Below are 16860 nucleotides of genomic sequence, written 5' to 3'. Positions count from 1 at the left end.
TAATACATATTTGATAGCTTGCTAAATACTTTTAATGTTTAATCTAGTCATTCAATTAAAAAATTATACATAGTACCAAGGAGTTAGCAATAAACTTTTTTTTTTTTTTTTTGAGACAAGGCCTTGCTCTGTCACCCAGGCTGGAGTGCAGTGGCGCAATCATAGCTCACCGCAGCCTTGATCTCCTGGGTTCAAGTGATTCTCCCACCTCAGCCTCTGAAGTAGCTGGGACTACAGACGCACACCACCAAAGAAACTTCTTTTTTAAGCAACAGATTTCTACTTACTATCATGAAGTCCAGTAGTACAACAATTAAATGGGTTAGCTTTTGAGTTTTAGGTATTTTTATACACCCCAATTCTTTATCATCACTGTAACTACCATTTATTAAGTGGATGTGTCTCAAAAACTTATGTCAGCACTTAGAAGTATATGAACTTTATTATTACTATTCCTATTTTCAGCTGAGAAATGAGGCATTGAGAGGTTAGATCAAACTCACTGACTATGTGTGGTCAAACACAATATTCTCCAGAGTTTGCACTCTTAACTACATAATATCTATGGTGCCCTGTGGTGAACTCTTGAAAAGAAGGTGTAAAGGTCAAATTTTATTAGTATGAAAAGTGAAATTGGAAAATATAACAATTTTCTCTATTTGTTAGAAACCAATTTTTATAGCAGTATGTTGGACTTATGGTTTATAAAATGATATTTTGATAAGACAATATACCAAATATAAGTTTGATATATGATTTACCACTACACTGTGACTTAAATTTACATTTTGACTCTCTAAGCAAATGCTTTGCTCTGAATCTTCTTTCTGGCTAATCACCTTAAGCACACTATGCCTGGGAAAGGCTCTCTCCTTTCTAAACTAACCAAACTTACTGAAGTCACTGGGGTATATAGTGCTTGTGGCTCCTAACTTATAAAATCAGTGACTACTAAAAAAAAATTTTTTGTAATATGCTGGGCTTTAATATGCCACTAACTGATAGATTAAGTTGACAAGTAACTTTTAAAAGATTGGCCTCACTGCAATGTAGTTCACATATTCACTCAACAAATGTTTAATTGAGTTCCTCCAGGCACTGTTTTAGGCCCTGGAGGTACAGGGGTGAACCAAAGCCTCTGCCTTCTGAAAGGTGTACGACAGGTACAATTACACAATCATGGTCAATTGTTTTTTATTAGCAGCCTAAGGGATAAAACTTAATCTGCTACTTGAAAAACTTTCTATCCACTTCAGGAGCTGATCTCAGGAGATGCTCAGTGAGAAGGAAGCCGGTGGTTTCCAACTTCCCTATGCAGGAGAAATTCCTGGAGAATGCATTAAAAATACCAATTCCAGGGCCCCACCTCCAGCTGTCTGATTCTGAGGTGAGGTGACAGAAACCTGTATTTATTTACTTACTTACTTTTTGGACACAGGCTCGCTCTCTCTGTCGCCCAGGCTAGAGTGCAGTAGGGCAATCATGGCTCACTGCAGCCTCGATCTCCTGGGCTCAAGCGAACCAGATCCTCCCACCTCAGCCTCTAGAAAAGCTGGGAATATAGGCACGAGTCACTAAGCCCAGAATATTAAAAAAAAATTTTTTTTTAGAGACAAAGTTTCCCTATGTTGCCCAAGCTGGTCTCAAATTCCTGGGCCCAAGCTACTCCTACTTCAGCCTCCCAAAGTGTTGGGATTACAGGTTTGATCCACCACGCCCAAAACCTATATTTTTAACAAGTGCCTCCATTAATGCTGATGTAAGTGATCTGAGGTCCACACTTTAAGAAACCCAACCAGTAAGTGGAGCCATTCAGGAGGAAGTGATCATTCAGAAGGGAACAGCTCTATGGCAGAAGAATTTGAGGTGCATAATATAATCTCAACTCTCGTGTCATCAATTCTCTACAACTCACAAATTTTAGCAAATTAAACAGATGATTTAGAGTAGAGGAATTTGGACGAAGCATGGTGGCTCATCCCTCTAATCCTAGCTCTTTGGGAGGCTGCCTAGGTGGGAGAATCGTTTAAGACAGGTGTTTTAGACCAGCCTGAGCAACACAGAGAGACCCTGTCTCTAGAAAAAATTTAAAAATTAACTGGGCATGGTGGCATGCACCTGTGGTCCCAGATACTCCGGAAGCTGGGAGGGGAAGATCACTGGAGCCCAGGAGGTAGAGGCTGCAGTATGCCAAGATTGCGCCACTGCACTCCAGCCTGAGTGACATAGCCAGACCCTGCCTCAAAAAAAAAAAAAAAAAAAAGGTAAAGGAATTTACCAGCAGCTCCTCCTTAATCTCTTACAGGAAGGAGCCTTGATAGTTTGTCCCAATCTAGGCACTTGCGGAAAAGATAAACTTGAGCAGAGGTTCTACTACCAATATTGAAGATAAGCTTTAGGAAAAGAAAATTGCTACTCGACTGCCAAATAAAAAAAAAAAGCTAAGAGAGACAAACATTTCACAGAACTAACTTGCTACCACTCATTTTATGCCCTATTTCACAATGCTTAGTATCTGAGCAATCCGCAGGGTTCCAAAGTACATTAAAAATTTGTTCATTTCCTCTCTTACTCAGGCAGAATAATAATAGAGTTTTGTGACGGTACCATGCGCCCCAACAATTTCAACAGAAGCATTCCTAGATAAAGAAATACCATTTTTTTAAAAAAAGATCATACTATCAGAAATGATCTCCACTGGACTACTTAAAGGTGTCTGAAATAATTTTAACACCATCATCAAATTAGTGTCCCTCACTCCTTAATTTATATGACTTAAAAGTCCCTGGATTCTTTACAAACCCATCTGCACTAAGGATTTTTCTTTCATATGTATGTATTTTTCAATGTTTTTACTTACAAGGAAACTCCCATCAAAATAACGTTTCAAGCACACCAGTAAAAGAAATTTTAAACAGAAACATATTTTGTTCTCAGAGATAAACTAAGAAATAATAACTATGAAGGATGTTTAAGCTTCTGCACTCTCAACCTTAAAGTCGTCTAAAAATAAAGGTATCCCAACAAATACATTCCTCCTATTCATATTTTGGGGGTTTAGAGTGGCACCATGCAAACCAGCTGGCCTGCTGGGTCCTGGCCCCAGTTCCTGCCCTCACATCCTGTCCACTACATAATCCATGAGATCTCTGTGCCTTTCTCTTCATCCGTTCCACGGGATTAGCAAAACTGCCTCCCCGCTGACAGAACTGAGAATTTCTAGAGGCATTTGTTTGTATGGGATTTGCTGTCATTATCTACCCTTTTCATTGGCCTTGTTTTTATTATCTGTACGTTTTGATCAAGGGGAGCAGCAAGAGAAGAATGCCAACAGACAAGCACAAAGAAACGCATCTGGCCGGAGCTTGCATATATTTAAATTTCCAGGTTGCTGCTGCCCTCAGAATAGCACTGATGATGGCAAAGTTCTAGAGGAAACTTTCATATTGAAAAGGCTATAAAAATCTCTATAGCCTCCAACTCCACAGAGAAGCCGCTAATCTATTTCTTCCAAAGCAAAGCCTTCTTGAGTCTGAATCACAACAAAAGATTGCCCATAGGAAATGTAATCTCCGAAGTTGTTTTCTAATCCCAAGGCAAGCAGAAGCGCAGGAAGGTGCGGCCGATTTCTCGCCGGTTTCCTTTTTTTGGGAATTCTGATTGCATTCCCTCGTGCAAGCAAGGGACTGCAATTGTGCCTTGGGTCCACACCACAAAACCTTGTCGGTGCGTAAGAAGGGAAGGGACGCGGCGGACCCGGAGACGCGCTCACAGGGCGCGGAAGCCGCTCTCCTTTAAATGCCTTCAGAGGCGGCCCTGCGGCGCGCCCTGGGGCCGAACGGCATTGCCTGCCCTTCACTGACCCAGGATTCTGCAGGCTCGCGAGCGAGGGGCCGAGGAAGGAGCCGGGGCTCCAGGCAGAGGCGGCGCCGCTCCCGCCAGCGCGGGTCCCCGGGAGGCCGGCGGGAAGCGAGGCCCGGCCACCCCTCGCCGGCGGCCGAGGGCAGGGAGGTCAGCTCGGGAAGGAGCGGCCGCCCGGGGTCCCCGCGAGAGGAGGGAGCCCGCTAGGCGGCGGGACCGCGGCGCCCATTCATCCCCACGCCCGTCCGGCGGCCGCCACCCCACGGCCCACCGCGGCCCCCGGCCTCCCAGTGCGGGTCCGCCCGCCACCCCGCCGCCGCCCCCGAGGACTGGAAGGACGAGGCAGAGGAGCAGCCGCTGCCGTCTCTCGGGCGCGCGGCGAGGGGCTATGGGCGGACGGGGAGACAAGCGCCGGGCACGGGACGGATGCCCCGGGCAGCCATCGCGCCGACCCCCGCGCCGACCCCCGCCCCCGCCGCAGCCGCCCGCGGTCCAGGCCGCCGCCGTGCAGCCCTCTCCTCACCTCATCTCCGGGCGGGTCCGCGCTGCCGCCCGAGGGACAAATCAGTGCCGCTCACGCGCCGCGGGGAGGGACGCAGGAGCCGCAACCCCGCACACCATCCCCGCCCGCCTCTCTGTCCGTCCCGGAGCCCGCTCGGGATTCTTCCTCGCGAGCCGCCGTACTACGGAGCAACCAAGCTGTGCTCCCTCCCCTGGCGCCTCCACTCCTCTCTACCTCCTTCGCTCCCTCCCTCGCTCCCTCGCTCCCGCCTATCTCCTCATCTCCCTCCGCTGCCTCCCCCGCCCCCCATCCACCATCCACCATCCATCTCCGCCCATAAGTGGGTGGGGAAACCGCCTGCCAATCGGAAGAAGGGGCCCGCACCTTCTCACCGCCCCCTACCGCTGGCCCCGCCCACTGTGCGAACCCCAGGAGGGTGAGCCAAAGAAATGTAAGACAACAGAGTGACAAGCCGAATGAGCCAATCAGCAGGAGCTGTGTGGGGGCAGGATTAGCACTCTCTCCCTCCTCCCCACGTAGGCGTAACCGGAGATTTATGCTCTGAGGTTGTCTATCGTGGTTTATGGAGATTTTGTTGCACGATTTCGGTGCATCTGCTCGTTGCCGTGAGAGACACTAGATAGGATGCACTTAATTGACTTAGTTATTGGAGGTTTTAAAGGAGAGAATAATGTGGAAAGGAAAAAGGAGGCGAAGCACAACCCAAAGGGGTTGGCCGGGCCTATGGTTGGAATGAGGAAGGGTGTGGTCTTCGGCTAGAATTTGCATAAAACGGACCCCATCCAGGCGATTTCAACTTCGCCCATTTATTGGTAGTCCTTGGGGCGGTGCCTCGCCTCCTTCTCCGCCCCCAAGCGGAACATGACGGGAGTTGTAGTTCCGAGACCGGTTGCCATGGCGTTCTCGACAGCCTCGCGAGTCCGACCCCGCCCTTCAGGAGTGACGAGCGGCCTGACCAATGGGAGCAGGGGGCGGGCTCTCTGCCGAAGGACTGGAAGGTGGCGGTGGTGAAGGTGCAGGCCGTTGGGGCGGCTCAGAGGCAGGTGAGCCCCGGGAAACGCGTCCTGTGTCTTGGGAAACGGGACTTTAAGCGAAAGGTGGAGAGATGCCCCACGGAACCGTGCAGCCCTGGGGAGGATGGTGGTTTGCGTTGAACCCTAACCTGGGTCTTGTTCGGGCCCGGGCCTAGCTTAGCTGAGGCCGCTGAGGGGTGGGTAAGACTAGATTTGAGGGACAGTTTCCTGGACCTTGACGGGTTTTGATTGTAGGTCTTATCTCAGTTTGCATCTCCCTCTAATTTTATGGAGGCAGAGTTCGGGGAGTGCCCTTCCACTTAATCTCCCAGGTTGGGTTTTTCTCCTCTGCTTGTTGTTCCTAGAATTTGCGTGTCTTTTTCTTTCTGTTACTTCTTCTCAGCCACTTCTTTCTGCCTCATCACTTTGCTGTTTTCAGAAAGCAGTTAGTAGTTATTCACTGTAAGTGGCTGTTGAGCCAGATCGGCCCTCTTCATTATGTTAAGCAGCGGAATCATCTGGAGCGAGATGTAAGCATCGCCTTGGGATAGGTCTGGGTCGGGGCCAAACATTTGCGTTTCTAAGAAGCTCCCAGGTGCTGCTGTCCATGTTATGAGTAGAAAGGTTTTACCTGAACTGTGTCCAGTACAAATATAATGCGAGTCCCTTATGTCATTTTAAATTTTGGGGTAACTACATTTAAAAAGTGAAAAGAAACACGTGAAATTAAGTTTAATTATATGTTTCATTTAGCCTAGTATATCTGAGACATTATCATTTCAACGCTTGATCAAATATTTAAAAATTGAGATTTTACGTTCTTTTCTTCGTATTAAATCTTCAAAATCTGATGTGTATTTTCCACTTACAGCGCATTTCAATTCCTACTAGACACAGTTGGAGTGCTCAATAGCCACCTGTGCTAGTGGCTGCTACAGTAGCCTTCTGCAGAAATTAAAAGGTGTGAAAAATAAGGTTGCATTGACCAAACCCTTTGCAACTCTATGAGATGGGATTCAGAAATACTTTAGAGATTCTCTGTAATTGAGATGTGCCCAATTTACAGAAATAATAGTCAAAATAGCCAATATTTCTGAAAGTATGATGTTGTGCTGAGTGCTTTGCATGTATTATTTAATCGTTATGGCAACCCTTTGAGATAACTGCTATTATTATCTAAGATATGGGATCTCAGGCCCAGAAAGGTTAAAATTAAGTAGCCCAAAGTCATACCACTAATAAGTAGGAAAGCCAGGATTCAAACTCGGGTCAGTTATGACTTCTAAATCAGATCCAGCAGCCACTGCAGTGTATAATTACAGCCTTTTATCACTAATTTCCCTTATTGATGCTTCTGTTCCAGCTTACAGCAGGGGATAAGACGTTTAGATTTGAAACTGAGGTAGTTCCCCATACCAGATCAAGCTGCCAGCCTTGTGCAATGAAATATTTCTAAGATAACTATGCTCTTTTTGTAGACCCAATGAACTACATTGAGCTCAGGAGAGTTTTATGAGCAGAAGAGCAAAAATACACATATTGGCCGAGCGTGGTGGCTCACGCCTGTAATCCCAGCACTTTGGGAGGCCGAGGCGGGCGGATCACTTGAGGCCAGGAGTTCGAGACCAGCCTGGCCAACATGGTGAAACCCCGTGTCTACTAAAAATACAAAAATTAGCTGGGCATGGTGGTGCACGCCTGTAATTCCAGCTACTCAGGAGGCTGAGGCAGGAGAATTGCTTGAATCCGGGAGGCGGAGGTTACAGTGAGCCAAGATCACGACCACTGCACTCCAGCCTGGGCAACAGATTGAGACACTGTCTCAAAAAGAAAAAAAATACACATATCTACATATGCTAAAATATGGTATTTTACCAAAAAAAGTCTTCCATTTTATGCATAGTAAAGACATGAAAATTATTTTCTCTTGATTTTTCAGTTAGTAAATATTTAATCAAAATTACAATTCATATTTTTCATTTGAAGCAAGAAGTGGTTTCTCTACAATCCTCCAGTGAACTGGAAAATTAAGCATTTACAGACTTCAATAATGTTAGTAGGTGGAAAAGAAAGTCAGTTAAATGGATTGGAGGGGAGCGAGTAACTGGTGTGGTAGAGTTTTGGGAGGATCTCTCAGTTAGTTATTCTCATCACCAGGGACCTCCACCTGCATTGTCCCGGAGTCACATGATTAAGCCAGCTTATAAAGGGAAGACTCATTCATCACACCGTTCGCTCCCTTGTTCCCCAGTAGTACAATATAGGAAAATAAGATGCTCATTCAAAAATATAAATGAAAGGTAAGTTTCTGTTGTTCTGGATCATATTATATTACATAGACCTATATTAAATAGTAACTGGATCAGAGATTTTCAGATCTTTGGGATAATGACCATCCCACGTCTCCAACCCCCAGAGATATGGGTGGGGCACTGGTCATGTAAGAAACCCTAGACTCTTAAGTGAAAATGCCATCTGAAAATCAACAGATAATAAAATAAATCCCTCATGGAGGTGGGGAGGTCATCAAAAATTCTTTTGAGATCCAGAAGAGTTCTTTGTTGAGAGCCACTGTACTAGATAGGCAAAAAAGAAACAATTTTCCTTTTCTGCTCCTTTATCTATCTTTAGATCTCAAGTTGCATAAGATGTAGAGATTATGCCACACATGTATAAATTCAATCGAATATGCCTTGATAATATTTATCAAGATTGTCACAATTAGAAGAGAACTAAATGGTCATTTGATCCACCTGTCCCACTCAGTTGACTCTGGAATCTCCTTTATGAAGCCCGTGTAATATGTACCCAGCCTCTGTTTCAGTCCCTCTAGTGATAGGGACCATCTAATGTTACGCATTTTCCATTTAGTTTTAAGTTATAATGCCTAAAGTTCTTATATTATCAGCTGGAATTACTTTACAAGGTTTAGCCAGATATAAGCCACTGTCACAGTACCTTCTGTGCCCACCTTATATAATAACAGGCACAGAAGAGCACTGCAGTTTTGCACAGCAAAACACCCAAAACACCTGTGGACTCATTGCTAGTGCAGAGTGTCCTTTGAATATACATATTTCTAGAAACTGTTGACTATACCATGTAGAGATATCCTCAACTGTTATAACCATGCATTCACCACCCTCTTTAAGAAGCAGGCCAGGTGCGGTGGCTTACGCCTGTAATCCCAGCATTTTGGGAGGCCGAGGCGGGTGGATCACAAGGTCAGGAGTTCGAGACCAACCTGGCCAACATGGTGAAACCCCATCTCTACTAAAGATACAAAAAAATTAGCTGGGTGTGGTAGCGTGCGCCTGTAATCCCAGCTACTCGGGAGGCTGGGGCAGGAGAATCACTTGAAGCCGGGAGGCGGAGGTTGCAGTGAGCCAAGATTGTGCGGCTGCACTCCAGCCTGGGTGACAGGGCAAAACTCCCTATCAAAAAAAAAAAAAAAAAGAAAGAAAGCAGACCTGACCCGTTAGGACTACCATCCTCCACAGCCTGCAGAATATAATATTTGAGCCAAACCTCCAGCTAGTTGCTTTGATTATGGTGACTGTATTCTTTTTAATCAAATATTTGGGCATATTTCTTTTTCCAATGTGTGGATATGTACAAAAAGTCTCACAGATTAATGTGAACATTGTTAAAACTTAACATTAATTCACCTTTTCCCAAATGATCAAAATATAACTGAAGATTTCCCCCTAACAATCCAGCTAGTATTATAATGCTATGCACAGGTCCCAACGATGGATGGGGAATAGGGTGTTTGATACTCAAACTGCCCGAGAGAGCCTGGCATGGTGACCAGGTTGAGCATACAGGGCCACATTTCAGAGTTGACTTCATCTGTTTTTCTCTTGTCTAGCTGTTTATATGTATGTGTATATATATATATATATATATATGTGTGTGTGTGTGTGTGTGTGTGTGTGTGTGTGTGTGTGTTTTTCTCTTGTGTAGCTGTTTATATATATCTTTGCTTTCCTTAAAAATGAAGGTAGGTTAGAAACATTATAACCGAACTCTGAGCCTGAAGTGGCCATAGTATTATAAAGTTTGTGTTGGGGAATAATAAAAATTTGAGCATGTAAGAAGAGGAGTTTGGACTTTCAGGAATTAAATTAGCCATAGGGGAATAGATGAGTTGAATGAGGGAGAGTATTGAAAGCATTTGGCAGCCTATCGCCACAGCCCAAGCCTCAGGCATTGAGGTGTTCGCACATCACCAGTGTGAAGGTGATGGGATGGATCTAAGGTTTTTTGTTTTTGTTTTTGTTTTTGTTTTGAGGCGGCGTCTCGCTCTGTCGCCCAGGCTGGAGTGCAGTGGCGCCATCTCGGCTCACTGCAAGCTCCGCCTCCCAGGTTCACGCCATTCTCCCTTCTCAGCCTCCCAAGTAGCTGGGACTACAGGCGCCCGTCACCACGCCCGGCTAATTTTTTGTATTTTTAGTAGAGATGGGGTTTCACCGTGTTAGCCAGGATAGTCTCCATCTCCTGACTTCGTGATCCGCCCGCCTCGGCCTCCCAAAACCCTGGGATTACAGGCGTGAGCCACCGCGCCCGGCGATCTAAGGTATTCTTGATGACTAGAGAGTACAACAAAATCTCGTTTGGGGGAAAGATGAGTCCAGCTTTGTGTCTGTTGAATTTGAAGTTGGTCTGATGCTCAAAACACTTTTGGCCTGAAAGTGTAGGTAAGGAATGATTTGTAGAGGTTTTATTTACAATTAAGAATAGATGAGTTTTATACAAAAAATTAGGCGGGCGCGGTGGCGGGCGCCTGTAGTCCCAGCTACTCGGGAAGCTGAGGCAGGAGAATGACGTGAACCCAGGAGGCGGAGCTTGCAGCGAGCCGAGATCACGCCACTGCACTCCAGACTGGGCGACAGAGCGAAACTGTCTTAAAAAAAAAAAAAAGAATAGATGAGCTTCTTGGGGGATTGAGTGTAACAGAGGAGCAAGTGGAGTTCATGTTGCTATTATAAGAAGGATGAAACCATTTGAAACTACTTCCCATTGATTTTTTAGAAATCCCTTAACAGATCAGTATTTTTATTAACTACTTTCTTGAAGTGTTTGTAGTCAGGTGTTTAATTTATGCAAAGTTCTCGTTCTGCTTTTGCTAAAAATTATTCTAAATTGGTATTATCTTCTTAATTTTTGTTTCTCCAAGTTTACTGTATGGCCAATATAAAAATTTATAGTATTACTAACATAATCCTCAGTTTGTGGATTAATTCAAACATTTTAAAATTCTGATATACCTGTAAAAATATAAAATTTCTATGCTTTTCACAGGCTATATCAGCCTACATTTTCAAACAGGTTTATTGTAATTTAAACGTTTTATATGTTTAAGAGACAGGATTTCACTCTGTTGTCCGGGCTGGAGTGCAGTGTTGATTATAGCTCAAAGCAGCCTCCAATGCCTAGATAGAACTACAGGTGAGCACCACTACGCCAGGCTTATTTGTTTATTTATTCTATTTTAAGAGACAGGGTCTTGCTTTGTTGCCCAGGCTGTGGAAATCCTGGGCTGAAGCAGTCCTCCTACCCCAGCCTCCTCCCAAATTGTTGGGATGACAGGTGTGAGCCACCACTCTGGGCAAAAAGTTTTATATCATACTTTTTTGATATAGTAAAATTTATAGTAGAACTTATAATTTTGAAGTTACATGACTTTTAGAAATGTCATATTATATATTTTGTTTATTTGTTCATTTATTTATTTTTGAGATGAAGTCTCGCTCTGTTGCCAGGCTGGAGTGCAGTGGCACGATCTCAGTTCACTGCAACCTCCACCTCCCAGATTCAAGCGATTCTCCTGCCTCAGCCTCCCAAGTAGCTGGGACTACAGGCATACGTCACCACGCCCAGCTAATTTTTGTATTTTTAGTAGAGACGGGATTTCACCATCTTGGCCAGGATGGTCTCAGTCTATTGACCTCATGATCCACCCGCCTCGGTCTCCCAAAGTTCTGGTTACAGGCATGAGCCACCGTGCCCGGCCTATATATTTTAATTTATATTGTTATTTTATAAAATGTTTAATACTTTTATGGCCGGGCGCAGTGGCTCACGCCTGTAATCCCAGCACTTTGGGAGGCCGAGGCAGGCGGATCACAAGGTCAGATCAAGACCATCCTGGCTAACACGGTGAAACCCCGTCTCTACTAAAAAATACAAAAAAAATTTAGCCAGGTGTGGTGGCGGGCGCCTGTAGTCCCAGCTACTCCGGAGGCTGAGGCAGGAGAATGGCGTGAACCCAGGAGGCAGAGCTTGCAGTGAGCGGAGATCGCGCCATTGCACTCCAGCCTGGGCAACAGAGCGAGACTCTGTCTCAAAAAAAAAAAAAGAAAAAAAAGTTTAATACTTTTATGTCCTATGTGCCAATGTATTTTAAGTCAATACAAATTTTATTAAATAACATGAGACTTGGCAGAGTGTGAGACAAAAAACAAAAAATAAAATGAAATAAAATTTTGTTACATAATAGACTGTTTTATTTAATCTGCCTAGGAAGCCATGTGGGCCTTGAATACCATCCATTCTACCGTTTTCCTAGTACTAGGAACTCAGTGTTCTTTTTTTGGGCTTTCAAAACAAATATTTCCTCAGTTTTCTTCTGGCTACTTTTGTAAAAACACCTCTCTTTCTTTACTTTGTAATTTTAAGGATATTTTTGTTCCCATACAATTCTCAATTGGACCAACTGAACATTACTTTTTTACACCAACCAGGGCAATTTTCACCTAATTTAGAGAAACTAGGATGATGTGACTAAAAATATTGCCATTATTATATATGTGTGTGTATATATATGTATATATAATTTGTTTTAAGGGATACTAGGGGTACAAACAAGCAGTTATCTTCCAGGATCTTTGAAATTGGGGCACAGTCTAAGGTCCATGTGACTGCTTATCTGGGAGACATGCCATATATTCCAAGATTCAATGGGCAGAGAAAACAGTAGCTTCCAGTATCACAAAGCAAGATGCTTTGAAATCAAGGCATTGATAAGTAATTGTTCCACTTCTCAAAAAGGCAGTTCTAGTAACTCCAGACTGAGTAGGAACAGAGTTTTTTTTTTTTATTATTTAATAATAATGGATATATTTCCCAGGCAATGGTTGGGAAAGCCCGCTAGTTAGTAAATAAATAAAGCAAGGTTTCGTTAGTGTGTAATGAAATCGGGAAGCATGGATCAAATGGAATGAATGTCACCGGGAATGATTCCAGAGAGGGGGTAGAACTTGAACTTTATTTACTTAGCAGAATCTGTAAATTACAGCATTCTGTCAGAGAACAGGCCATGCCTAGAAGCTCTGAGACGGGGTAACCATATGATGTAAAGTCATACTAACTAGATAGACAGAGGGTATGTACTTGGACATTGTGGAAGCACTAAGGTAGAGTAGGGAGAGTGAGTATGCATTTTAGAGAGCCTTCAAAGGAGGTTAGATTTAATGCTGGAGGGCATACGTAAATGTTGTATCCATGCTTAGGTTCTTCCCAGCCCCCAAACAAAAACATTGACACAAAGACCTTCTGCAACCATAGGGTTAGAATTAATCATTTAACCTAGCTTAATCCTGCTTTTATATACTTCATTGATATGTGCTACATACATAATTTCTCTATATATCTTGAATGTGTATTCATTTCTGTTAGTTCCAGCATTTGATTATCACGTCCGAGAAACCAACAACCATTGCTCAACTACACTCTGTAAAAACTCTTTACGTATTTGGATCCAAGTAGATCCACTAACATTCAACACAGAGGGCTGGCTTTATGGACATATGGCCTATGCAGTCTCACTGACCTCAGATTCAGAAGAGACTTTTGCTTGATTTCATGCTCTGCTATCTTGAAATTCTAATAATTTCTAGACAAGGCTTCCCACATTTCCAGTTTGCACTAGGCTCTGCAAATTATGTAGCCAGAACTATCAATAGGTACTTAATAATTATCTTAAAAGTATTCCACTTTAGGCTGGGTGTAGTGGCTCATGCCTGTAATCCCAGCACTTTGGGAGGCCGAGGCAGGCGGATCACAAGGTCAGGAGATCAAGACCATCTTGGCCAACATGGTGAAACCCCATCTCTACTAAAAATACAAAAACTAGCCGGGTGTGGTGGCGCGTGCCTATAGTCCCAACTACTCGGGTGGCTGAGGCAGGAGAATCGCTTGAACCTGTAAGACAGAGGTTGCAGTGAGCCGAGACTGCGCCCTCCAGCCTGACGACAGAGCAAGACTCCGTTGCAAAAAAAAAAAGTACTCAACTTTAACTGATACATCTAATGTTAGCAGCTCTGTAGGAAACCATTAAATGCCATGGTTAGGAGTAATGACTTTGGAAGAAGTAGCACCTAGTTTATTTCCCAGTTCTGGCCCAGCTGGTGCTATGAGACACCAACTACGTGCTTTAAGCTAAGACTCACTTTCCTCAATCACAGAATAAACGAAATAATAGTACTTTCACCAAAAAGTATATACAAGAATGTTTTTAACAGAACAATTCATAAGAGCCCCAAACTGGAAACAATTCAAGTGTCTGTCTATAGTGGAATGGATAAATAGCAATTTGTTTATACAGTGGAGTACTATGTAGCAATATGAATGAATGGAATACAACTACAAGTAACCACATGAGTGAGACTCACAAACCTAATATAGAAAGAAAGAAAACAGACATTAAAGAGTATAATTTTATTTATATAAAGTTCAAAAGCAGACAAAACTAATCTGTGCTGTTAAAATTTAGGATATTGGGTCTCCTTAGGAGGAGAAGGGGACACAGGGAACTTCTGGAGGTGTACGATGATGTGTCTCCTGCCATGATGTGGGCATATTCACACTGTAAAATTCAACAAGTTACGCGCTTCAAGGATTTGTGTACTTTTCTATATTTTATACTTCTGTAAAATTTGCATAAAAAATAGTCTTACCACATAATTACTCTGAAAATTAAAGAAACAATTGTGGAACCTTTAGAGATGCCTCAAGAAGTTCACAGAGCTGGGCGCGGTGGCTCATGCCTGTAATCCCAGCACTTTGGGAGGCCGAGGCAGGTGGATCACCTAAGATCAGGAGTTCGAGACCAGCCTGGCCAACATGGTGAAACCCCATCTGTACTAAAAGTACAAAATTTAGCCAGGCATGGTGGCGCGTGCCTGTAATCCCAGCTACTGGGGGGCTGAGGCAGGAGGATCGCTTGAACCTGGGAAACGGAGGTTGCAGTGAGCCAAGATCATGCCACTGCACTCCAGCCTGGGCAACAGGGCGAGACTCTGTCTAAAAAAAAAAAAGTTCACAGAATATAAGTTTATTTATTTTATTTTATTATTTTTTGAGACAGAGTTTCGCTCTTGTTGCCCAGGCTGAAGTGCAATGGCGCGATCTCGGCTCACCGCAACCTCTGCCTCCCAGGTTCAAGCGGGTCTCCTGTCTCAGCCTCCTGAGTAGCTAGGATTACAGGTGCGCACCACCACATCTGGCTAATTTTTTTTTTTAATTTTTTTTTTTTTTTTAGTAGAGATGGGGTTTCTCCATGTTGGTCAGGCTGGTCTCGAACTCCTGACCTCAGATGATCTGCCCGCCTTGGCCTCCCAAAGTGCTGGGATTACAGGTGTGAGCCACTGCGCCCGGCTATAGGTTTAAATGCTTCCATTAAATGGTTTATAGACTGATACAGAAGAATTAGGGCCACAGTTTTCAACCAGTGTCTTGGCTGTTCACTTTCTCCTTTTTAATGATCTTTAAGATTTCAAAAGCCTTTGATAAACGGTAACTAAAGGAAAATTTAATAAAAGGTAAATAAAATTGAGTTTCTCTGGCCGTCATAAGGCTTCTTTTAAGTAATCTTTTTTATTGTATAGGAAAGTAAAATGAAGCATGTTTGCCTTTGTAGTAAAAGGTTGAACTGTAAACCCATTCTCAGTAAGACAGGTGCCCAGAGAGTGTTGCATATTTTCTTATTTGATCACTTTGTGAAAGATTTTCTAAATTTACTTATTTGAAAACTACATTTGTAGTTGTCATTTTATCCTTTGCCAGCACTGTTTTTCCATTTTTGCTTACATTTAGTCTGGAAGACTTGTTATTTTATTTCATGTATATATATTTATTTTTAGGTGACTATGAAAGGCTTATATTTCCAACAGAGTTCCACAGATGAAGAAATAACATTTGTATTTCAAGAAAAGGTAAGAAAAAATGTTTAATCATTAAAGTAGTTAGTGTATTTTTATATGCAATAAACCCACTTTTAAAGGACGTTATTTTCAGTGAGACTTAATGAACAAAAATTACTTAAATGAAACTCCTCAAATTACAGTACTTTCCTTTAAATTTTATGTGAAAATGGTGGTTCATATTGTAGTTTAACTACTTTTTAAGTTTTATTTTGTTTTTAATTGACACGTAATTGTACATATTTATGGGGTACCATGTGATGTTTTGATTCATGTATAAATTATGTAATGATCAAATCAGGGTAATTAGCATATCCATCAGTGAAATACTTGCCATTTTGTTGTGTCTTTTAAAATCCTCTCTTCTAGCTATTTTGAAATATGTAATACATTGTTAACTATAGTCACCCTGCTGTACAATAGAACACCAGAACCTATTCCTTCCATCTACCTGTAACTTTGTACCTGTTGACCAACCTCTGTCCCCAGCTCCCACCCCTTTAATCTCCCCAGCCTCTAATAACCATTATTGGACTCTCTACGTCTATGCAGTCAACTTTCTTAGATTCCATATTTGAGTGAGATCATGTAATATTTGTCATTCTGTGCTTAGCTTATTTCACTTAACACAATGTTCTCAAGATTCATCCATATTTTCACAAATGACAGGATTTTGCTCTTTTTATGGCTGAATAGTATTCTGTTGTGTATATATACCACACTTTCTTTATCCATTCATTTGTTGATGGACGCTTAGGTTGATTCCATATCTTTGCTATTGTGAATAGTGCTGCAGTAAACATGGAGGTACAGATATCACTTTGACATATTGCTTTCATTTCCTTTGGATGTATGTATACCCAGGAGAGGGATTGTTGGATTAAATGCTAGTTCTTTTTTTTTTTTTAATTGAGACAGAGTCTCACTCTGTTGCCCAGGCTGGAGGGCAGTGGTGCCATCCCACCTCACTAAAACCTCTGCCTCCCAGGTTCAAGTGATTCTCCTACCTCAGCCTCCTGAGTAGCTGGGATTACAGGCACGCACCATCAAGCCTGACTAATTTTTGTATTTTTAGTAGAGGCGGGGTTTTGCCGTGGCCAGGCTGGTCTCAAACCCCTGACCTCAGGTGATCTGCTCACCTCGGCCTCCCAAAGTGCTAGGATTATAGGCATGAGCTGCTGCGCCCAGCCTGGTAGTTCTATTTTTAATTTTTTGAGGAATATTCATATTTTTGTCCATAATGGCTATACTAATTTAC

General features: G+C 43.0%; 2 protein-coding genes across 8 annotated transcripts in view; one reads left to right on the top strand and one right to left on the bottom strand.

The window, feature by feature from the left end:
• Positions 1-5230, bottom strand: part of ITSN1 (intersectin 1) — a 254550-nt gene extending 249320 nt beyond the window's left edge. For all 3 annotated transcript variants that reach the window (XM_054468745.2, XM_054468746.2, XM_054468747.2), the window contains exon 1: positions 4385-5230. The gene's annotated coding sequence lies outside the window, so the exon portion shown is untranslated. The remainder of the gene's footprint in view (positions 1-4384) is intronic.
• Positions 5231-5240: 10 nt separating this feature from the next.
• CRYZL1 (crystallin zeta like 1) overlaps positions 5241-16860 on the top strand; it is a 51424-nt gene continuing 39804 nt past the window's right edge. The window contains exons 1-3 of one of the 5 annotated variants that reach the window (XM_063659826.1): positions 5347-5427; positions 14768-14886; positions 15543-15614. In XM_063659826.1, the coding sequence (XP_063515896.1) occupies positions 15549-15614 (66 nt within the window). In that variant the 5' untranslated portion in view covers positions 5347-5427; positions 14768-14886; positions 15543-15548. Of the gene's footprint in view, positions 5428-7554; positions 7698-14767; positions 14887-15542; positions 15615-16860 lie in introns of all 5 variants that reach the window. The other 4 variants (XM_054468749.2, XM_054468750.2, XM_054468748.2 and 1 more) reach the window with 4 other exon arrangements.

Source organism: Pongo pygmaeus, chromosome 22 (genome assembly GCF_028885625.2).
Source record: "Pongo pygmaeus isolate AG05252 chromosome 22, NHGRI_mPonPyg2-v2.0_pri, whole genome shotgun sequence".
Lineage (NCBI taxonomy): Eukaryota > Metazoa > Chordata > Mammalia > Primates > Hominidae > Pongo > Pongo pygmaeus.
The sequence above is the reverse complement of the archived record's forward strand: the minus strand, read 5'-3'. Positions and strand labels throughout refer to the sequence as shown.